The 23,232-nt window shown below is 43.3% G+C and overlaps 1 protein-coding gene across 1 annotated transcript; it reads left to right on the plus strand.

The window, feature by feature from the left end:
• Positions 1–203: 203 nt before the first annotated feature.
• LSM14B (LSM family member 14B) lies at positions 204–21,646 on the plus strand. Its single transcript, XM_066624119.1, has 10 exons — positions 204–525; positions 8,463–8,626; positions 10,279–10,414; positions 11,383–11,499; positions 15,667–15,837; positions 15,988–16,065; positions 16,739–16,900; positions 17,015–17,168; positions 19,469–19,649; positions 20,373–21,646. The coding sequence occupies exons 1-9, from the start codon at positions 405–407 to the stop codon at positions 19,638–19,640; spliced, it is 1,275 nt and encodes a 424-aa protein (XP_066480216.1). The 5' UTR covers positions 204–404; the 3' UTR covers positions 19,641–19,649; positions 20,373–21,646.
• Positions 21,647–23,232: the final 1,586 nt, after the last annotated feature.

Here is a 23,232-nt window from a genome sequence, read left to right on the forward strand (position 1 = left end):
CTGAAGGGCGAGCTGGGCGCTCGCCTGTGTGGGAAGCAGCGGCTGCGCGTCACGTGGCCCTGCCTCAGGGCGACGAAGCCCATCCCCCTCCTGGCGCGTTGTCCTCCCCTCCCCCGCGTTCCCTCGCCCTGACCTCCCCCTCGCTCGCGCGTCGTCTCAGTGCGCCTGCGCGGCCCCGCCCCTCTCGCCCCCGCCCGCCGTCTGCGCCCCCTCCCCTCCGCTGTCTGCCCGGGGCCTATAAAAGGATCGGCTGGCGGGGCTCTCTCCTTAGTCCGCAGTGGAGGCGTCCGTACTGGGAGCGGGCGGAGGAGCTCTGTGAGCGACGACGACGCGAGGCCGGAGCTGCGCCGGCAAGGCCAGGCCCCTGCAGTCCCGGCCGCGGAGGCCCTCAGGCCGTGGGCGCCATGAGCTCGGGGACGCCGTACATCGGGAGCAAGATCAGCCTCATCTCCAAAGCCCAGATCCGCTACGAGGGCATCCTCTACACCATCGACACCGACAACTCTACCGTCGCCCTCGCCAAAGGTGGGCCGGCCGGGGCTCGGAAGCCGCGCACCCTCCTGGGCCGGGCCTCCTCCCTGGGCCGGCGGGGCAGCGGCGAGGAGTCTAGCTCTCGGGTACTCCCGCCTCCTCGCGCACCGCCTGGGGGAGGGAGCGGCTGAGCGCAGAGGGAGGCCTGTCTGCCCCCGCCTCAAATGTGGGCTTCCCGACAGGGCCACTCCTTTTTCAAGCCAGCGTGGGGGGCCTTCGTCTCTGGCAGAGAAGTGGGGGGGGCAACCACCACCCCGGGGGTGGTGGGGGGGCAGGTAAGGGGGAAGCCGCCCCTCCCTGCGGGGGTGGTGGGGGGCAGGTAAGGGGGAAGCCGCCCCTCCCTGCTGGGGTGGTGGGGGCATGCGAGGGGGGCCACCCCCTGGGGGGTGGTAGTGGGGGGAGAACACCACCCAGGGGGTGGTCCAACTCCCACAACTGTTTGTCCCCATCATGCTGTCATGAGGCGCCTTGTAGGAGCCTCTCCCAGATCTCCTAGTGTTGAAGAACCCTAGTATTTTCCCCTTGCAGTGTTCTTGTATCTCTCTCTTCCCAGCCCCCAGATTCAACTAGTAGTAGTAATGATGTGCTGGGGAGATGAATATGGGTTTTAGGGGGTGGCGTGGGGATGTCCTGGCTTTGTCTATGGACATCTGTTTGCAAGTTGCATTTTTCCTCATGGTTTCCTCTGAACCTGGGCCAGATAGAGACAGGGGCTTGCATATGGGCCTGGAGAAGAGAAATGGGTCCTCTTGAGGTGCTTCTTTCATGTCTCTTGATGTCTCTGCTGCTAGCTCCTTGCTGCCTCTTTGCAGGGCTGACCCTTGGCAGTCTATTGACATAAGGAGTCCCTTCACTGGATCAGCCCAAAGGCCCATCTAGTGCAGCTTCCTGTATCTCACAGTGGCCCACCAGATGTCTCAGGGAGCACACAAGACAGCAAGAGACATGCACCTGTCTCTTCTCTCCATCCTACTGATTCTGAAGAGAATAGAGGTGGCTGCAGTAGGATCCTTGCATTGCATTTGCCTTGAACAGTTATCTCGCATAACACCAGAACCAGGGGACATCCACTAAAATTGAGTGTTGGGAGAGTTAGAACAGACAAAAGAAAATATTTCTTTACTCAGCGTGTGGTTGGTCTGTGGAACTCCTTGCCACAGGGTGTGGTGAAAGTATCTGGCCTGGATGCCTTTAAAAGGGGATTGGAGAAGTTTCTGGAGGAAAAATCCATTATGGGTTACAAGCCATGATGTGTATGTGCAACCTCCTGATTTTAGAAGTGGGCTATGTCAGAATGCCAGATGCAAGGGAGGGCACCAGGATGCAGGTCTCTTGTTATCTGGTGTGCTCCCTGGGGCATTTGGTGGGTTGCTGTGAGATACAGGAAGCTGGACTAGATGGGCCTATGGCCTGATCCAGTGGGGCTGTTCTTATGTTCTGAGGTGATGTCTTGGAAGCAACCATTGAGTTTTCTATTACCCCCTTTATAGCAGCCAGTGGTAAAGGGTGTTTAATCTTCAGATAATCTGCAAAAAAAAAATCCATGCCTAAAAATACATTGTTTAATGAGGAAGCATCTTCAGTGAACTCACTAAATCATGTTTTTCAACTGCCTGATTTAACTATCTCGCAGTTGTGGTTATATGTGTGTTTCATGTTTGAAGGGGGAGAAACTAAATGTAAAGGTACATTTAGTCAGATGGCAAGCTGGAATGTTGAGCTGAGCTAGGCATTGGAAAACAATGCCATCGTTGGGAAGGGGTGCTTTCTGTAGCTTATAGCCTCTATCTGGTTAGAGGCTTCAGTTGGCTTATTCTGGTTTCTAAGCTAACCTTTTCAGGTTTTAAGAACTCTAGGAAGAGAATGGCCCCTTAGCTCTGGCTGTCTTCTATCCCTTCTCCTTTCACAGTAGCTTTATGTAAGAGTTTTCTTCTATCCAGTCATCTCCTTGGTTTTCAAGGTTCTGCCAATGACTGAAAGTAGAAGCAGAATGCCCAGGTTTCTTGTATCTTAGCCTAAGTATGCATAATGTTGAGAATAAAAGGGACACTACATTTGCTTGCTCCCGTTTCACCTGGAAGATAAGGCACAGAAATGCTCTTTCTTCCCAGATATGTAGTTCATTCCTCCCATGGTTTGACATCCGGAATATTTTCCCTATCACTGTAATGGGGCAGGGAGAACAAACATCCTCTTCTAAAATCCTTTCCTTGGAATGCTTAATTACATGGACCTGGGATGCTCTAGCCCAGTGGTTCTCAAACTTTTCCAGCTCGTGCCTCTCCTGACCCTTGTAGCCATTGGTCACGGTTCCCATTACAACACCTCACCTCAGTTACCCCCAAAATGGGGATGAAGGTGTTATAATTATACACTAGAAACAAGGCTGCCAGCACTGTGAGTCTGCAATCCTAACCACACTTACCTGAGAGTAAGTGAACAAAATAGGTTTTACTTGTGAGTAGACCTAGTTAGGATTGTGCCCTGAGTTTGTTAGCAGCACACCTGGAGGGTTTTGGAAAGGGAGGGGGAAGTGATGAATTTGCTGGGGGAGGGGAAGACTTTGTTTTGTGTGTATCTGCTAATTGCAAACTGAGACTCAGACAGTGTTTGGCTGGAATCCTAACCCCACTTTCCTGGGAGTAAGTCCCATTGAACACAATAGGACTTACTTCTGAGTAGACCTAGCTAAGATTGTGCCTTTTGTCTTACAATAGCAGCCAACAGAGTAACCCCCCCCCCCCAAAGAAGGGCACCAGGATGAGGTCTCTTGTTATCTGGTGTGCTCCCTGGGGCATTTGGTGGGCCGCTGTGAGATACAGGAAGCTGGACTAGATGGGCCTATGGCCTGATCCAGTGGGGCTGTTCTTATGTTCTTATGAGGCAGGAGGACAAAGGGGAATGGCTAAAAAGGAATGGGGATTTTTATTTTTAATCAATTTTTGGAGACAATTGGCCACCTCTGTCCCGAGATGCCTGGCAATGCCCCTGGAGGCTAACCACACCTCACTAGGGAGGTGGGACTCACAGATTGAATAGGGCTTTAGCCTTTCTGTTGCTTTAGATGTGATCAGTGTGTGAAAGTGACCTAGTTTTCTGTAGCTCATATTAACTTCAGGGGCTGCTTTCTTCATTTTTTTATGGCTCCACCAACTCCTGGAGGTTGTGAACATGGAAAGTACACTGGCCTGTTGCAGGTGCTCTGCATGCAGTACCATCTGTTCCTGGCTTCTGTTCCTGGGAGCAGGGATCCCATGTTGCAGGTTGGGTATACAGGTCCCCCTGCTAATAACTCAGACTTATGCTTTCATGAGGCCTTTGAGAAACTTTATCATCACCAAGGGAGTACCATACCTTGCTTCCTTGTTCCTTCTCTGCTCTCGGAGGGAGAGTGTTGCTGCTTTAATTCATTCTCTGCCTTCTGCATCTATTCAGCTGGCCTTTAGTGTGTGTGTGTGTGGAGCCAGTGACAGGTTATCAGTACCTCTTATGTCTGTACTGTATTATTTTCTGTCATAGTACTGCAGTACAATAAAGTAGCCAGAGCTAAGTTTCTGTGCATGAAGGGGAGTGTTAGTAGAGATAGCTTCCCTGCCTTTAGGGGTGGGCTGAATTTGGCCCAATTAGAAACTGCCCATGTATCCAGGCTTTGGAGAGGGGGAAAAATAAAGCCTTGTAGTAGGTAGGCTGAACTACCTACGACATTAGCATTAGGATTTCCTACCTTATCTGAGTTGTCTCTTGATGTAGGACTATGTTGTGCCAGCTGAAGAGAGAAGCTGGTAACTTGGCACACCCTGGCTGAGAAGTATAGGGATTAAGTGTTGGCTATCTGTGGGTAGGATGTAAACTGTAAGGATGCTCTGACTTTTTCCACCTTGGAGAAATGTAGACAGTTGGTTAAATTAAAGTTGGTGTAACAGATGCTAGATTTGAGACTTCTGCACAAGGTTAAAGAAATGTTTCTATTATCTGTATTGTCCTAAAAACAAAAAAGACATACCAAAAAATATAGCCACACTGTGAGAGTCTGAAGTTTAGGGGAGCTTGTCTCTGTATCTTACCTTGCTTTCTTGATCTCAAGCTGTCTATTGCTTTATTTTTTAGCTTCCTTATCTTACAGGAAAGTGAAACAGGCCTGTACAGTAGCTAATCATGAATATCTTTAAATATACTGAATACTTGCTGTGTGTCAGCATTTCTCTGTATAAAATATTATGCTGGCTTTACTCTTTATCTGATATGCACTGCAGTATGAGTGGCTGTATTCTGCATGATGCTATAATTTCTCAGCAGTGCTACTTACTTTGAAGTAAATATTGATGCTTGTGTCCTTAAGAGAACTCTTGCTTTCTCTAGATTTTGTAATTCTTATCCTGTAAAAACTTCTTCATCATGCTGAAATGATAGCTAACTGGAGGCTTATAACTTTTGACACCAAAAGTTTTTGTTTTTTTAAGCAGTCGGACTCTTGTTTGTGTGTCTTAGTATATACTACTTAGAATGGGAAGTTGTGGTATCCCTGATTCTGGGGATCTTGAAACTTTCCATTAAACAAATTTCTAGTCCTTCTGCCTTTAGAGGAACTTTTGGATCATGTAAGTGACATCCATAACTTAGGTCAGCAATTCAATTCTAACAGGCGGTATACTTGAATTAAATGAGAAGCCTTTGGCTTTCTTGGAATATTCATTCCTGCACAAGCAAAAGGATTCTTCCTCCTCTTTGATGTGTGAATAGTGACAAAGGCTTAGGTCTAAGAAGAGATCATGCCATTTTGCTGCATGAATTCAGGCATAAGCAATTGAAATATTGTGTGAATAGTGACAAAGGCTTAGGTCTAAGAAGAGATCATGCCATTTTGCTGCATGAATTCAGGCATAAGCAATTGAAATATTGTATGAATAGTGACAAAGGCTTAGGTCTAAGAAGAGATCATGCCATTTTGCTGCATGAATTCAGGCATAAGCAATTGAAATATTTAAAAACTCTGCCAGAGCCTCAATTGCAGTTCACACTGAGTAGTAGAACCTGTCTGCTGCTCTGGAAGGAAATGGGCAGTGTGCATAATGGAGGGAGCTGGCTGGATTTAACCTTGGACCATTGCTTGCTTATCCCTAAATCTCTCAAGTCTTCGCTAGGGAGTAGCTCCTTTCATAGAAGTACTTTGTAGTTTTTTCACAAAAAACTTCCTTTTTTGTGAAAACAAGTGACTTTTGCAGTGCCACTAGAGCAGCCATTTTCAACCACTGTGCCATGGCACATTGGTGTGCCATGAGTGGTCCACAGGTGTGCCACAGAAATTTGGGGGAAGGTCATTTATTAGTAGGCCAATGGGGGGTATGTGCTCCCCACTGGCAGTATGGTGTGCCTTGTCAATTGTCAAAAACTTATTGGTGTGCCCTGGCAATTTTAGTGTTTAGTCGGTGTGCTGTGAGATGGAAAAGTTGAAAATCACTGCACTAGAGTGTTGGACAGATGATGTCCTCTTGGCTCAATCACCAGACTAACAATCCAATACATCTGTATACTTGACGTTAGTAGGTTACTATTTCAAACCTGCAGGTAAATATTGTTCAGTTTTCCTCACCTATTTTAGCAGAAATGATTCTGTACCCAAAATGTGCTATTGTTGGATGCAACTTTTGTAACAGTGGACAAAGCCCGTAGTCATTTATTGACTTAATATTTTATTCTAGGAAGAAGGTATACAGTACATAGTTCTCTTTTCTCCCATTTTAGCTCACAAATAACCTAATATTCCTCACAGGGTTAAGACTGTGACTGACCCTAGGTCACCAAGTGAGCTTCATGATAGAGAAGAGATTGTACCTGGGTCTCCCCAAATAACATCTAGCACAGGGATGTCAAACATAAGACCTGGGGGGCTTTTTATATAGGGATGTCAAACATAAGGCCCAGAGCTTTTTATACAGCCCTCAGGCTTTCAGCTGCTGTGTTGTGCTGAGGTGCTGCTGCTGAAAGGGCAGCCTACATGAAAATTGGGCTCTCCCATATCTTGAAATATGATCAAGATTCATATTTTTTCTTTTGTCATTTGCAGCTAATGAGTTCCTAAGTGAGAAAAATGCTTATTGCTTGTTATGACCTGTTTAATGACATCACTTCTTGCCTAAGGACATCACTTCTGGCCCTCAGCAGCCATCATGAATGCTATGTGGCCCTATGTGAAATGAGTTTACGCCTGATCTAGCACAATGTTGGTACATTACACCAGGTGCACCTTCACCAAGAGGGATCCCATTCCTATCAAATGCCTTTGCTTAGGCATTAGGAAAGAATAACTTTCCCCTGCGAATCTGTCCTGCTGGGACAGTTGTTGTGACTTGTAGAGTACAGAAACTATGTACAAGTGCTCTCCAATCACCAGCAGCTAAGCTGAGCTCTTCCCTACCTCTGATATTGGATCTCTGCTGAACAGGATGTTTATAGCTCTGCCTATTGGCATCTAAGGGCAAATAAACCCCATTGGTCTTAAAAGGGGCTGTTGAGAGTGCTGCAAGTGTATGCTGAATAAAAAGGAGCCCATTCCATGTTTGCTTTATCAGAAGATTTCCATAGTTCTGTTGGTGCAGAGGTGAGGGAACTTGAATTTTGTGTTAGATGTTTGATGGTTGTGATCTTGGCAACATAAGGAAGCCTTTTGAAAGCTGCAGTAAAAGCACAGCAGCAAACCTGTCTGTGGAGAATGACCTGTTGCGGAGTTTTTCAGTTCAACCCAACACACAGAAATTGTTAAACAATTAATTGAATGTCTTATTAAGGACTCTAGAAAAGAAACTTTGTACTACTATGGAATATGCTTGTGGCCTCTGCGTGCAAACTTTGATCAGGTGCACAGCTGACTTGTGACTCTTAGCAGGTGATGTTCTGCAGTGGCTTTATGCTTTCTGTTGGCTGTTTGGGAAACTATTACATGGCAGCATTTTGCTTAAAATGAGCAATTTGTTCTCACTTAATTTCTGACTTGACTGACTTTTGTTACTGTGCCTTGACTTGCATTGATTCATCGTTGGTGGTAGCAAAACGTGGTTAAAGGATGTGGGGATAGTCACCCTGCAGGGTTTGGTTGCATTGCTCTGTTCTTCTGTTTTTCATCTAACCTCCTACTATAGTCTTTACCTGCCAAAAGTCAACCGGTAATTCACAAACCCTGTGAGTATCCTTGGTAGTATATTTGCAAAACTTGGAAACTAAAGTTGGGACTGCTTTTCACGAAGCATATATTGCTCTGGCTGTTTTGCAGCCTGTTGTGCTAAAATTGATGCTATTGTAGTAGAGGTTGTGTACCAGGTTGCAAACGGTCATTTCCCTTCCATCGTTTTCATGTTCTATAATAGAAACCATCAGTGTGCCAGTTTGGATGATCCAATGGCCACTCCATAGCATGAACATGCATTTCATGTGTTCATTTTTAGCACACCATTCCATGCTTGCATAACTGCATGGAGGTTGGGCTGTCCAGGTCACCCTGCATTGTATTTAAAATATTAGTTAATATATTAACTGCAAAGTTAGTCTGCTTGTCACATGACTGAAGAGGATATATGTGTGTGAGGAGCACACATGCACTTCAGCACCATAATCTGAATTGGCCCATTGAGAAGCTGTCAGTTGTTGGGAGTGCCCCTGGATTTGGTATCTGGAGAGTGGGGATAAGGGTTTGATCTAATAGAGAACAAATTTCAAGACCAGTTGCCTGCATTGCATTCAGTGAAGCAAAGGGGCTTGGCTCCATTGGGATGCATTAAGCAGAATTATCAATTCTGTTAAAGAAGTCAACCTAGCATGTTGAGAATGGAGGGTGTAGTTCAGACAGATCTGTAAGGAGCCTGGAGGATGTGTAAAAGCAGCATGAAACAGCTTGTTTAGGTCAAGTATTAACACTTGGCTTATTTTTATACTAAAAGTACGTTCCTTTGGAACTGAAGATCGTCCCACAGACCGTCCTGCCCCTCCAAGAGAAGAAGTTTATGAATATATTATCTTCCGGGGGAGTGACATAAAAGATATTACTGTGTGTGAGCCTCCAAAAGCACAGCATAATCTGCCTCAGGATCCTGCCATCGTTCAAGTAAGTCTTTTCATCTGAAATCAGTGGTTTCATCCAGTAATGTGAACTTGTATTGTTTTATGTCAATGGGAGCATCGAGCAAAACAAAAATAGAAGTTGATTATTCAAACCTCCTAACAAAGGGTACTTTATCTATTGGGTGATGTTTAGAAATAATGGCTGTGTTGACATCTGTAGCTAAAACTGACGTTTCATAAAACTGTTTGTCAGCAACTAGCACTCACGTGTCATTTGTCTGCTACTAATATCCCTCTTCCCACTGGGCTTTACAGGAGGCTGTAGCAGTGAGGCACCACTGCCACCTTGTGTGAAAGCCCAGCACAAGAAAAGCCACTCTGAAAAGATCGTGATCTCTTTTCTGTCTTGCAATTAAAGACATTAAGAGCATAGAGCAGTGTTTCTCAAGCTGTTGGTTGGGACTTAATGCTATATTAGACTTGATGCTGCCATGGTGTGTGACTTTATTTTGGGAAATGTTTCAGATCTCCTCTTTGAACAGGCTACTATGTTTTACCAATGATAGTCAATGGAGCTTATTCCTGGGGGAGTGTGGATAGGATTGCTGCCTTTGGGATGTTTGGGGATTTTTTAAACAGATCAGCAACTACTTGAGAGAGTTAGGAGGGTTCTTTATTTTAAATTTTTAAGCTTGTACGTACTGTAAACTTTCTTTACAATTGATTTGATTTGTTTTTCAGTTCCAGCCATGACATCACTTCTAGGTTAATGACATTTCTGGTGGGTCTCAATAGACCAGTGGTTCTCACACATTTAGCACTGGAACCCACTTTTAGAATGAGAATCTGTCATGACCCTCCAGAAGTGATGTCATGACCAGAAGTGACATCATCAAGCAGGAAAATATTTTGCAATCCTATCCACACTTACCCAGGAGTAAGTCCCATTTACTATCATTGTTAAAAGAATATACATAGTAGCTTGTTAAAAGTACAGGTCTGTAACATTTCCCCAAATACAGTCACATACCATGGTAGCATGAAGTCTAATTTATTAAAAATAAAATATTGAAATGAATGGGGACCCACCTGAAATTGGCTCTTGACCCACCTAGTGGGTCCTGACCCACAGTTTGAGAAACACTGCAGTAGTCGTCATTCTAAAAAGTAAATCCTGGTGCCATAAAGTTTGAGAACCACTGGCTTAGAATATATGAAATAGTCAAATAGGACAACTATTTTATACATTTCTTGTATACATGGTCCTAAAGAGTGCATTTCTGAACTATGCTGACCAACTATTTTATGGGCTATGGGTAGGTGAGCCAGTTGGGGTCCAGAGTTGATCACCAGCTGTATAATGCATATGGGGAAAGGACAGTATGAACATCAGAAGGGTCATTGCATAGTCTCAAAGGCTCTTAATCTCCAGCAGAGCCAGCCAGACCAGTCAAGTGTTCATTTAAAAAAAACTCCAGAAACAATTGACTAAACTTTTAGTCACTAAATAGACAAAATCTTTGGCTTTCTTGATAATACTGTGCATTTGTAGTAATTGGAACCTTCAGTGGCCTGTTGCAAGTGAAAAGTATTGGTTGAACAGCCGTGCTTGCACTGATGTTTTGGGGTGGGAATAAAAGCAACTCATTTGCTTTTTTAAAAAAAGCATAACTGTATTGTGCTTTTATTCTACAGTCTTCCCTGAGCTCTGCCTCTGCATCCACCTTCCAGCCACATGTGCCTTACAGTCCCTTCAGAGGAATGCCGCCCTATAGCCAGCTTGCTGCCAGCTCTTTAATTAGTCAGCAGTATGCAGCTTCCCTTGGTTTAGGTGAGTAACAAAGGCAGGGTTCTCATTTAGATGGTAAAATGTGTTTAGTCTATACACCTTCAGCCTGGAGGATGGACTTCAGAAGACTGCATGTTCTCCATACAAAACATTTTGGGGGGTAGGGTCCCAGTTTAGTCTTCTCCTTGCTTTATTTTGTGCATAGCAGTGTTCTGAGTTTTTTCTTTGCGGGAGCATTCCATCATGTGTGCCTTCTACTTGTGTTCTGGAGTGTTGCAGCTCAGGTACGGGTTGTGTGCCTCAGTGATATATCTAGATAAAAAATAAGGGCATTTCTCATTTGAAAGGCTTTGTTCTGCTGCAGCTGGTGTCTTAAAGTTAAGCTTGATTCGTTTTGCAGAGTTATATGGAGGATTTGCATTAGCTGACAGGATAGAAGTAAGCCTTATGAACTGAAACTTTTGGACTAAGCTACCTTTCGATGGGCTACTCAAGGGATGAGGCTGAGGTTGGAGTGAAGGCCTTGGTACTAATCCCACATTAGCTATAAACTTGTGTGGTCTTTAGTAGCTGTTGCTGCTTAGCCTTGGTTCTTCAGTAATTGTATCATGGTATATTGGTTTATAGTGCATTAAAATTGTATAGAGCTGTTTACATATACTAGAAACACCCAGAGAAAACTTCTGCAGTTAAACAGAACAATGGGAATGAGGGGGAAGAATGCCAGGCTGATACATTTGAGGATGTCTTGTACTGTCTCTTATATTGGGCTCCTTGGCATATTCAGCTTTTATATTGCATTTGTATTCAAAGTTGGTGCCTAATATAGTAAGTTTTAATAAAGTCTGTCTAATGAAGATCTGTTGTGTTCTTGGTCAAATTTTCTCCAGTCAAAACTATAAAGCATACAGATCTTAAGCCACTTTCCCAAGGCATCTTGATGTCTGAACAGCCTTGTCTTATTGGTTTCCTTCTTTGCTTTGTCCTCTCCCTTCTATCTTCCTTTCTAGAGAAACTGGTAAGCCCTCCAGCATCAGCAGCTGCTTCCAGTCCTAGCACTTCTTCGTCTCCTCAGCCTGTTTCAGAGCCTGACTTGTCATCAGAGCCACACCTGCTGTCTTCTAAGGGTAACACCGGCTTGAGGATTCCAAGTATTTGGAAGAACTGCATGGTGTTTGCAAAACATTTTTGTCTCTTAACCCCCCTTTGCTCCTGAACAGAGTAACATCAGCAAAGATTACTGCTGCAGTAGTCTGCTTCTGAAAACCTTGTTGCATTTGCTCCAGGTATTGGATCAGTGGATGAGGAAGAAATTAATTTTTGGACACTATGTATTACAAGGTTTATATCTTGCTTTTTAGCCCCAAAAGGGGCCCCCAAGGCAGCTCAAACAAATGCAAATCACATTTAAAATAAAAACAAGGATACAACCAAACTGCAAGCTACCAAAAAAATCTAATCACAAAAGTGTAAAGAACAGCGATCTTGGAAGTGGGGGTGGAACCACCACTCAGCAGAGAAAATCAAAGTGGCTGAAATGCCTGGCAGGCTTAATTTTAAGATTAAATAAAACTAAGATGAAATAGTTAGAGGGAAGGAAGCTATAGTGCAGAAGACATTTAAAGTAGGGATGTACTTGTTTCATATTGATGGCCAAATAGCATTCATGGTGCCTGCTGAGGACTGGAAGTGACATCATTAAGCAGGTGATGACCAGAAAGGAACTCATAAATTAGTTCTGGGGTTGCATTTGGCCCATGGGCATTAAGTTTGACACACCTGATTTAGAGGCTAGAAGCCACTGAGAATGTTCAGTGAACAGTAATTCGTAAAATGCCCTCCTGAAGGCTGCACTTGGGAGTTTGTTGCCCAGAAGGCCTTGCTTGCATAGCCATATAAATTTTAATGCAAATTGAACTTCAAGGAGGAAATGCCTAGAGATTTATTGCCAGCAAATGCATGAAGTTCTCCTAAAGAGAGGTCTATATTTTGGAAATGCTTGCTTTAGAACAGAGCCAGCCCAGATTCTTGGGCTTATGGAATGCATTTGTCTAAGATTCTGTACATAGTCAAAACTAATTGAATATGCTGCTCTTGAATGTTACCATGATTCAGAGTTTGCTATAAACACTTTGAGGCCAGGGTTCTTCAGCATCAACTTCTATCCCATTAAGACTATTTGCTGGTAGAAGTGCCTGCTGGGAGGAAGATGAGAGTAGACACTACTTCATGCAGTATCAACATATGTCTCAAAGTTGTACTTGTTTTTTAGGGCCGTACTGAATGTTGTGCTTTGAGTCAACATGTTTCTCTGTGGTTGTATATTTTAGTGCAGTCTTGCTTTCTTTCAGTTTTGCATGCAAATGTATGAAATCTCTAATGCTTTGAGCTAGGTGGTCATGTTCTGTAGCATGTCTGCTTAAATTTTTCCAGGGCAGAGGTCTAAGCAAATTAAATTACCTAGTAGAAATACTTCTCTGGACAAAAGGGTGCGTATCAGGCAAGCACTAAGACTTTTGAATATTTTGTGGCATATATTTGCAATGACAGAATTCTAACAGGTTAGATGGAATAAACAACCTAGCAGTTTGAAAGCATGTAAATGCAAGTAGATAAATGGGTACCACTTTGATGGGAAGGTGACAGCATTCCGTGCGCTTCAGTGTTTAGTCATACTGGCCACAGACCATGGAAGATGTCTTCGGATAGTGCTGGCTCTCTGTGCTTGGAGATGAGCACAGCCTCTAGAGTTGGACAAGACTGTGCAGGGGAAACCTTTACCACTTTTAGATAGGATAGGCTTCTACATGTGGCTAACCCCCATCACATGGGTTTCCGAACTGTGAGCATGGCTCCCAGGGGAGCCACGGAAACCAGCCAGAGGAGTCAGACTCCTGGCAAAAGTGCCTATACATTGTATTGGGTTGCAACCCTAATGAGTTATGTCCAGTGAGCCAGTAGGTCAAGGAAACCACAAGTTTAAAAAGTTTGGAAATTCCTACCCTAGAATATTCCATCTTCTAGTTGGAAGTTGAGCAAGACCTTAAGGGGCCTTGATTTGAATCTGTCTTCTACCTTTACTGTTTTCACCAAGAGGTAACGAGTATTCAGTATAGCTGTAACAAACCCAGAAGTATTTGGTTCAAATCTACATTCTTATAACTTGCAGTGAAGCTGCATGAACTTCATGATTCAGAGTTTGGGTGGTATCTTATTATGGTTCATTGCAGTGGTTCCCAAACTGTGCTGCTGTGCCTGAGGGCACCACAGCAAACTGACAGGGGTGCTGCAGTATGTCCTGGTGGCCTCCTCTTCTTGGCTCTCCTGGGCCCCACCATCTTGAATTACACAAGATCTAAGTGAAGAAGCAGCCACTGAGAAAGAAGGGTGCTATGACCACAGTAAGTTTGGGAACTGCTGATTTATTGCCTGTTATACAGGGTGACCCCCCCAAAAAACAGAACCCATAAAAATTTTATTAAATCCTACAAAGGTCCAGTAAATTTCAAGAAACTTACTGGACTCAAACATTTAGAGAGGAGTCTTCTTCAGAGGACAATGTAGAAATACTGGGGAATATTTAAGAGATTTTGAAACTTAGAGAAACTTACTGGACTCAAACAGTTTTATTCAAAGATTTGTGGGTTCTGTTTTTTTGGGTCACCCTGTATTGTTGACCCTGTATGGGTACTTATTGTGTGAACTAATCCTAGAAAGTCATGTATATAATCTTCATGTTATGTTACAAATTCCTGCTGAAACAACATAGAGGCAATACAATACTACAATGCTGTTTGCTAAAAAGAAAAACCAACTAAACTTTTGAGACCTAGTGCCATAGTTCTTAATTTCAGTTCCGGAAATGGGGGAAGAACTTATTCCATAAGTAAAATGAAGGCACTGCATAAATAAAATTTATAGAAACAGTATATATGTCTCATTCTGGTTCCGAAGCAGACTCTCAAAGAATTTTCCATTTTGGGCAAGAACCTTGGTAGTCACTAATAGAAATTAATGCTAGGTGACTTGCAAGAAGAATGGCTGTGGGAGGAGAGGTTATACTTGAGAGGGACAGAGGGATGGGCAGTGGCCTGAAGCCTTGTCTGCTGGTTCTAGGAAGTCCTGCTGAGCACCCCTTCAGTTCTTTTCCAAATTGTTGCTGCCTCTGCTTGCCCTCCCCCTAACATTTTTCATTGCATGGTGAAATAGAGCTTCAGCATACACACAGCTCTGTCATATAGTGATTGATAGCCTGAATAATGAAATGACAAGGCCTTTAGTTGGCTGGCTTTCAAATTTGGTTGCCCAATGATAAGATGAAAAATTCTCAAAATTGGAAGCTATCAAAATGGTGTTTAAAATATATGCAAACTATAGGAGTCTCTTCTGTGTCAGGAAAGACCAAATCTGCACCCAACAAAAGTATTAAATTGTGTTGAATTTCTGTTTTTTTGTCTTGCACAACATTTTTCTTGTGTTGTGGAAGATCCAGAAGCTTAAAGTAGCACAACTTGTATAGAGTAACAGATGTATGGGTAAGTGAAGAAGTTGTTGGTAAGATTGCTAGCTGGGCAGCTCTGAGTGCAGGTGGTCTACCAGGTATTAGTTGCTAGTTTTTTAAAATGTGTGCAATAACTAGGAACCAGGGATCAAAGTTCACCAGATCTTACACTAAAGTTTGTGTATATAGATGTGCAGAAGATGCTTAGGCTTAAAAAAAATCTGTATAAGATAAAACCAGTCATGGTGCATTGAATAATTTCAGGAATTTTCTTTATGGAACTTCATAGTTTTACACTGTAGAACAGTGTCTATATAGAACTACAGTTCTCATGTGGGGGAAAGGAGAAAACTCTGAAGAGTGGAGTGCCAATATGGCTGTATCCACTGGTGGTCTGTATGAATGTCCTTGTGCATGAACAAAACTTGTGCTTACAATGTGAGTTATCTTGTTCAGGGTCCACTGACAGAGCTGTTGTATCTATTAGAGAACTTGTCATAACTTAATGTGATTAATTCCAACTAAGAAATGAGAAGCAGCATAATGATAGTGTCCAAGCTACGACTGATATTGGTCTGTGGACAACAGCAAAACAATCTCCTTTCTTGAACAAATATCTTAATTCAGGAAGTATATTTTGTTACTTAAGCCCTCGTCAGGGGAACCTTCTGCTCCAAACTTGGAGGGGAGTCTAAGATCTGAACCTTGGGTCTGTTTGGGATTCAAGGCAACGTAAGAGTAGTTGAGACAAATTTGACTAGAGATTTCTGACAGTTTTTTGGCTTCCTCTCAGGTGCTGCTTTTGCTTCCGTTCATTCAATGCGCAAAAGTCCTATGGTGGAGCAGGCAGTTCAGACAGGTCCCATTGACAACAACTTGAATCCCAAAAAGGCTCCTCCAATCAAGGTCACTCCAGCAATCCAGCGCAATACAAGACAGTCTTCACAAAGCAACAAGACAAGTGGTATATAACTTTCCCCTTTGAAATAAGCCAGCAGAGATATTTTTTTAAAAAAAAAATTCAGTCTTGAAGTTAACTTGAGCTAACCTGCTGTTTTTTTTAGCATGATGGCTTATATTGTTGAGTGAAAAGACTCTTCCCATTTTGCCTTAGATACAGTTGAGCCAGCACCTGTACAAACGCAAGGGCAGGTGAATGATGAGAATAGAAGGCCCCAGAGGAGGAGATCAGGTATGTTACCTGACTGTAAATTCTCCAGACTAACTGAAAACCCTTGTGCTTTGCTTCCGTCATAAGTGAGTGGGCAGAAGAATATGGATGGCCGTTTGGCGGTCTAGAACAAAACAAGACTGAGTAATTTTATCTAGAAGTGTTATCATATGAATAACTACATTGGTGTAATCTCCAAAGACCTGAAGTCTGCAGTAACTTATGAACTATATGCCTGAGCTTTTCAGGAGACTTCAGTACAAAAACTTAATAGTTCAATACAATAGTACAATACAAATACAATAGTACAATACAAAAACTTTATTATAGCTGTCCAGTGTCTTAATACAGGCATTCTAAAGCAACTGTTCTTGGGTTAGATGGGCTTATGATTCTAACTGGTGGGAGGGGCTTCTGTCTCATCAAATGCTAGAATGAATTAGTGGATGTGCATGGCTTCAGATATGTAGTTCATAGTTCAAATAGGGTATCCTCACTCAACATGGTACTGCTGGATTCATAGACTTTAACAAGGGCCTGAACAGGACGCTTTTGGAACCATCTTTGCAGTGGAATTGAAAAGATTTTGCAGGTGTTACTTGTCATAGGCAAGAAATTCTTGAGCTCACAAGTCCAGCTGGTTTAGAGCAAAATTTAACATGATTTAGAAGGTTCTAGCTCTTCTCCTTTTCAGGAAACAGGAGAACTAGGAATCGTTCCAGAGGGCAAAATCGAGCAACAACTGTGAAGGAGAATACAATTAAGTTTGAAGGCGACTTTGACTTTGAAAGTGCGAATGCACAATTCAACCGAGAGGAGCTGGATAAAGAATTCAAGAAGAAACTTAACTTTAAAGGTTCGTGGCTTGGCATGGTTGTCTTAATCTTGAAGCGAAAGACAACTTGCGAGAACTAAAAACATGTACCTGTGTGGTTTTATGCATAACAGTCTCTGGGGTATTCCTCTTCAGATGACCAAGTTGAGTTGGGAGAAGAAAAGGGGGAGCCTGCTATAGCTGCCAAGAACTGTGGTGGCAATTCAGATGAAGACCTCCTAGGACCCAACTGCTATTATGACAAGTCAAAGTCTTTCTTTGATAACATCTCATCAGAACTAAAATCCAGGTAACTTGAGAATCCTGGCCTAACTTTCAATACCTTTTATTCACACTCTCATAAAAATCCCTGGTTCCTGATATACTTCTATTCATGCTTCATTTAAAGTTTTGTGCATTAATAGCACCAGGGAGTCTCAACTCACTTCCTGTTTTAATACTAAATTGGCTATCCATTTGATTATCCATAATTGTACTGTATTGCTCTTCCATAAATGTGTTCAGTATAGTGCATATGCTACTCATGCAACTACAGAAAAAATGAGGAACATATGAGAATGCATTTTGTATGTTAAATTTAGTAAACGATTGCTGTATTGATGCAATTATGGTTGGTGTGTTCACCATATTTGCCCTTGATCTTATTCAATAGTTTTGTCCAATTTGCTTATAGTCAACATCTAAATAACTTTTCATAAACCTTAAAACATAAGTTTTAAATGGAGAACCCTATTGGACTGGACCAAGTACCCAACTAGTCTAGCATCCTGTTTCTCAGATACAGCTAGAAAACCCACAAGCAAGAGAAGGCATATTCTTCCCCTGCCCCACCACCGCCATTGCTGTGCTGTAACTTTTATGTGGTGGTGTCATAACTACTAGAGAGCAAGGGGCTGTGGCTCAGTGGTCGAGTATGTATCTTGCATGTAGAGGGTCCCTGTTCAATCCATGGCATCTTCAGATAAGGCAGAGAAACTCTTACTTGGAAGCCCTAGAGCCATTGCCAGTCGTCATTGATGTTGAGCTAGGTAGACCAATGGTTAGAGGTTAAACATTTCTATTTCCACAAATTTTGTTTTTTTAAAAAGAAACACAGAAAGCTGAGTTATGTGTTTCGGGGGCACGTTATTATAAATAGCTTTAAAAAGTGTACTAGGTAGGTTGATATAGGCAGCAGTGTCGGCAGGTGCAACCATAGTCATTACCCATGCACTCATTTATTTTCAGATTTTTGTATTTTACAAAACAGAAGTGCAGAAAACAGTGCTGTGTGTTTTTAATTTCATTATCAGTGATGATTGAAAAACTATACCTCTACCAATGATCTGATTCAAGAGAAAGGAGCTGTTTATGATCTGTTGATAGTTTATGTTCTTCATGAATCTTCTAATCCCCTTTTAAAATTACTTGCACCAGTGCCACCATAATGACCAGTGCCACCATGTAATGGAGAAAATGATTGGTTCAACAGTTGTTGGCAACCTTCAGTCTCGAAAGACTATGGTATCGCACTCTGAATGGTGGTTCTGGAACAGCGTCTAGTGTGGCTGAAAAGGCCGATTTGGGAGTGACAATCCCTTCCACACTGGGAGCAAGTGCAGTCTGTCCCTGGTGTGTCTCCCTGGCTATGGGCCTTCCTTCTTTGCCTCTTTGCCTCAGACTGTTGGCCAAGTGTCTCTTCAAACTGGGAAAGGCCATGCTGCACAGCCTGCCTCCAAGCGGGCCGCTCAGAGGCCAGGGTTTCCCAGTTGAGGAATATTGTGGCAGCAACACAGAGCTACAAATTGGGAAGTTCAGTTCAAATTGGGCTCTAAATTAATGGTATTGGCCTTAAGCAGTACACACTCACTCTCAGGCTCACAACCAAGTAAAAAATTTAGCTATTAATAAACACTGACAACATGGTTCACAACCTAAACACATGATGCCATGTTGGGATGAAGAGGGATATTTGCTCTTCCCCTGCTAAATACAAGAGCTAAATGCAGATGTATAATATTATAGGCACCTTTTAAAGGTGCCTCTAATACTGGATATTTCTTTATCCAGTGTATATGGCACTGGATAAAGAAGATAGTGTATAGGAATCAAACAGTGATTGTGAATGCTTGTTCTGTATCTGGCTTAAAGGAATAGAACCTGTAAACTTTGTTCTACTTAAATATGGTACTTCTATTTTTCTCTGACCACAAAACAAATAGAAACTTGGAGACAAATGCTTGAAGTATTTGACTCCCTTAGCAAATTGCTGTGACAAATATCACCTCAAGGTTCCGAGGAAGCTCACTAAAACCCAGTTGGAGTCCTGCTGTACTTCATTTTTGTGGCTGTAAAGGATTTAACTTTTTCCCTGATAGTATGAATACTGGCTACTAGGGTCAAGTAGGCTTCATGACCTGCTTGATCCCCCAGAAGCTCCTGGTTTGTCTTTGTGGGAAACATGATGAACTAGGTGGAACTTTGATCAGCAGGACAATTACATTAATGATCAAACAAATGCTCTTTGCCTGAATGGTTTGAGTGGTGCTGTGTCTTGAGTCTTGCTCTGCATTCCATGGGAGAGGCAGGAACTGACAACTTATTTCTTAGTTCCAGGCGTACAACATGGGCTGAAGAACGGAAGCTCAACACAGAGACATTTGGTGTGTCTGGCCGCTTTCTTCGTGGCCGTAGCTTTCGTGGTGGGTTCAGAGGTGGAAGAGGGTCTGGAGCGGTCCGGCGGAGTCAAGCGCCTCCTAGAGTAGGCACTGGGAGAGTGTGAACCTTGCAGGCAAGCAATAAAACTACAATCCATTGGGCAGGTCTCTTGAATAGTTATGCTCCCTGTCAAACTACTGTGCATTGTTTTATGTGAAATGCTTTCCTTATCCTACCAGTTTAGTCTTCTGTAGCAGCAAAACTAGCTGAAATGGGTTTGGGTTGTACAGGTTCTCTTTATCTGCAGATTCACCTTGCCTTGTCTGCCATACCCCAAATTGCCCCACTGAAGACCACCTAGATGTGACTGGAACCTTGTTTCGGTCAGTCTTGAAGGCTCTGGTTGTATTTGGCGCTCCAGTGTGCTTTGAAAACTGGATTTCATTATCTGTGGCTTTTGGTATCTTTGGGGTGGGGGGATCTGGGAACTGAACTGCTGTGGATAGAGATATCACCTGTATTCGCTCTCCTATGTTCCTTCAGGGCTGTAAAAGTAAAAAGGGCTGCAGTGGAAAAGAGGAGTGGAGGCATTTGTCACTGGTGTTGGTGATAGTAAGGCAGCTTTTGCCACGATTACAGTTGTGTCACTCCTTGTATCTGGCCCTGCCTCCAAGGATCTTAGGTCTGCAGAAATGAAATTCTGTTCTATCTTTGCCTGCAAAGCCCTGTTAGTGGGCTTTTTGTGAAATGCATATTCCTTAAAACCAAAAATGACCTTAATAGTAATAAAAATTAACCAGAGTGACTACAGTAATCAAACTGTCATGCAAATAACACTTGTGTCCCCTCTGTCAAGGTTTTCATGCTGTGAAGACATGTACATAGGAAGGAGGGAACAATCAACTGCTGCACTTAAAATGGGTGAATGAACACGATGTTCACAAACTTCAATGACACTGTTGGCTTGTGTTGAAGCAGGATTGGAGCACTGGAGTGACTTGAAAAGAAATATGCTGGCTAATTGCCTTGTCAAGGAGTTTTTTCTTTCTTTTAACGACTTGCAAGGGGAGCTGCTTCTAGGTTCCACAGGCTGCTGTAGTTAAACAGGTAGAACACTAATCCAGCTCCTTGAAGGAGACCAACACACAAGTTCTTCAAAAACAAACCAAAGCTCAATTGAAACCAGCAACCTTTTTTGTTTTGAGGAACTGCAATCCTGCTGGTCCCCTTCTGTTCTCCTTTCCTCTCAGTCTTTTCACACACGCGCCTCAAACCTGTCCCCAAGTCAAAGCAGATTGTTTATGTCTAGAAACAGATTCTGGTGCAGAAAGTTGTGTATAGTGTGGTGATGGGAATTGTTGTTGATCATGTATCTAATTCTGGCTTCACCACAGGAGAAGGTATGGTTTCCCTGGAGCTGTGCAACAGACTTGCTTGGGTGCTGGCCACCCCTCAAAAGGAACACTGTTCAAAGCATCTAAACTGGCCAACAGTAGCAGGGCTGCTCTTCAGTGACCCTTCAGTTAATAGCAGGAAAACAGTCTGGGAAAGCTAATGATTATGGGATGCTCTTGCAGTGGCTCTTTAAAGGAGATTGATTTTTTTTCCTCTGTTCAACTTAAAGGGGAAACTTAGGCTTCTGGCCTAAAAGTTCTTTCCTTGGGGAGGAAGAGATGTGTTTGTATGTGTGACACGGAATTCTTCAAAAAGGGGAACCCAAATGAAGCTTGGCAAACCAGCATGTTCAGTTCATCCCCAATTCCTTCCCCAAACTCTGTAAATAGTTCTGATCTTTTGTTTTTAAATTGTTAATGGGGGGAGGTTGAAAGGTGGGTGTGCAGGGATTATAAACTTTTGCATGAAAGTGGGTTAAGCCTTTAATGGCATGTGTTCTTGTTAGCTGTAGGAATGTTTTTGTTGTTGAAAGGCCTCTAACAGATGCCATGTTCCCCCCACCCCATTCCTGGTATCCTTTTTGGGTTCTCCCACTCCACAGGTCATGCATTGACTTAAGTTGTTGTAAAAGCTTGAATTTATTTTGTAGGCCTTCATCACAAAGGACATTTTGTGGTGGGGCTGCTTTGGAGTCCTGCAAATTGTAATTATAAATAAACATGTAAATGTTTAACACTTTTCTGTTGGCTGGCAATTCTCTGCATGTAAGTGAACTGGATCCCAACTCAATGTAAATACTAAATGATTGGTAGTGCTGGTCTTGCTAACCTGTTAACAAACTGTCCACAGCACAGTAACTTTAGGTTGGCATGGAAGTTATCGTCCTAGTCCGTTTTGATATTAAAATTCTGTTGCCTACCTAAAACATGCCAAAGTATTCTAGTAGGGCTTGGAGGCCTTCTGTGACAAGCCTTTTTGCTCATGCTGATGGAATACAAGTGCATTCAGTCTTGGCTCTTAGTTGCCAGTGGTATTTACCAAAAATACCTGAATTTTCAGAAAACCTGTCTGTGTAATGCAGTAAGCTGTGTGGTAGAATACAAGAGTACTTACACTAATTACACAGGCCTACAAAGTTGAGGGTCAGAAAAGTTTTTCCCAAATTTTATGGTGGTTTGATATGAATTTGGGGTGCCAATTCAAAAAATGGCATCCGTTTTGCCCTATCATGTCTAGTTTTGGAGACAAGGCATAGCCTCTTTAGTGAATGGTTCAAGCAGCTTCCTCATGAGGAAGCTGCTTGAACCATTCACTAAAGAGGCTATACTTTACAGAAAATTTCCCCTTACTGCAGATTTATTTAAATATATAGCCTGCTCTCTAGATGTGATAGGGCAAAACAGATGCCATTTTTGGAATCGGCACTCCAAATATACCCAGGAATTAGTTGGCAACCTTCAGTCTCGAAAGACTATGGTATCGCGCTCTGAAAGGTGGTTCTGGAACAGCGTCTAGTGTGGCTGAAAAGGCCGATTTGGGAGTGACAATCCCTTCCACACTGGGAGCAAGTGCAGTCTGTCCCTGGCCTGTCTCCCTGGCTATGGGCCTTCCTTCTTTGCCTCTAAGCCTCAGACTGTTGGCAAAGTGTCTCTTCAAACTGGGAAAGGCCATGTTGCACAGCCTGCCTCCAAGCGAGCTGCTCAGAGGCCAGGGTTTCCCACTTGTTGAGGTCCACTCCTAAGGCCTTCAGATTCCTCTTGCAGATATCCTTGTATCGCAGCTGTGGTCTACCTGTAGGGCGCTTTCCTTGCACAAGTTCTCCATAGAGGAGATCCTTTGGGATCCGGCCATCATCCATTCTCACGACATGACCAAGCCAACGCAGGCGTCTCTGTTTCAGCAGTGCATACATGCTAGGGATTCCAGCACGTTCCAGGACTGTGTTGTTTGGAACTTTGTCCTGCCAGGTGATGCCGAGAATACGTCGGAGGCAGCGCATATGGAAAGCATTCAGTTTCCTCTCCTGTTGTGAGTGAAGAGTCCATGACTCGCTGCAGTACAGAAGTGTACTCAGGACACAAGCTCTGTAGACCTGGATCTTGGTATGTTCCGTCAGCTTCTTGTTGGACCAGACTCTCTTTGTGAGTCTGGAAAACGTGGTAGCTGCTTTACCGATGCGCTTGTTTAGCTCGGTATCGAGAGAGTGTCAGAGATCGTTGAGCCAAGGTACACAAAGTCATGGACAACCTCTAGTTCATGCGCAGAGATTGTAATGCAGGGAGGTGGGTCCACATCCTGAACCATGACCTGTGTTTTCTTCA

The sequence above is a fragment of the Tiliqua scincoides genome, chromosome 4, assembly GCF_035046505.1.
Source record: "Tiliqua scincoides isolate rTilSci1 chromosome 4, rTilSci1.hap2, whole genome shotgun sequence".
Classification (NCBI taxonomy): Eukaryota; Metazoa; Chordata; class Lepidosauria; order Squamata; family Scincidae; genus Tiliqua; species Tiliqua scincoides.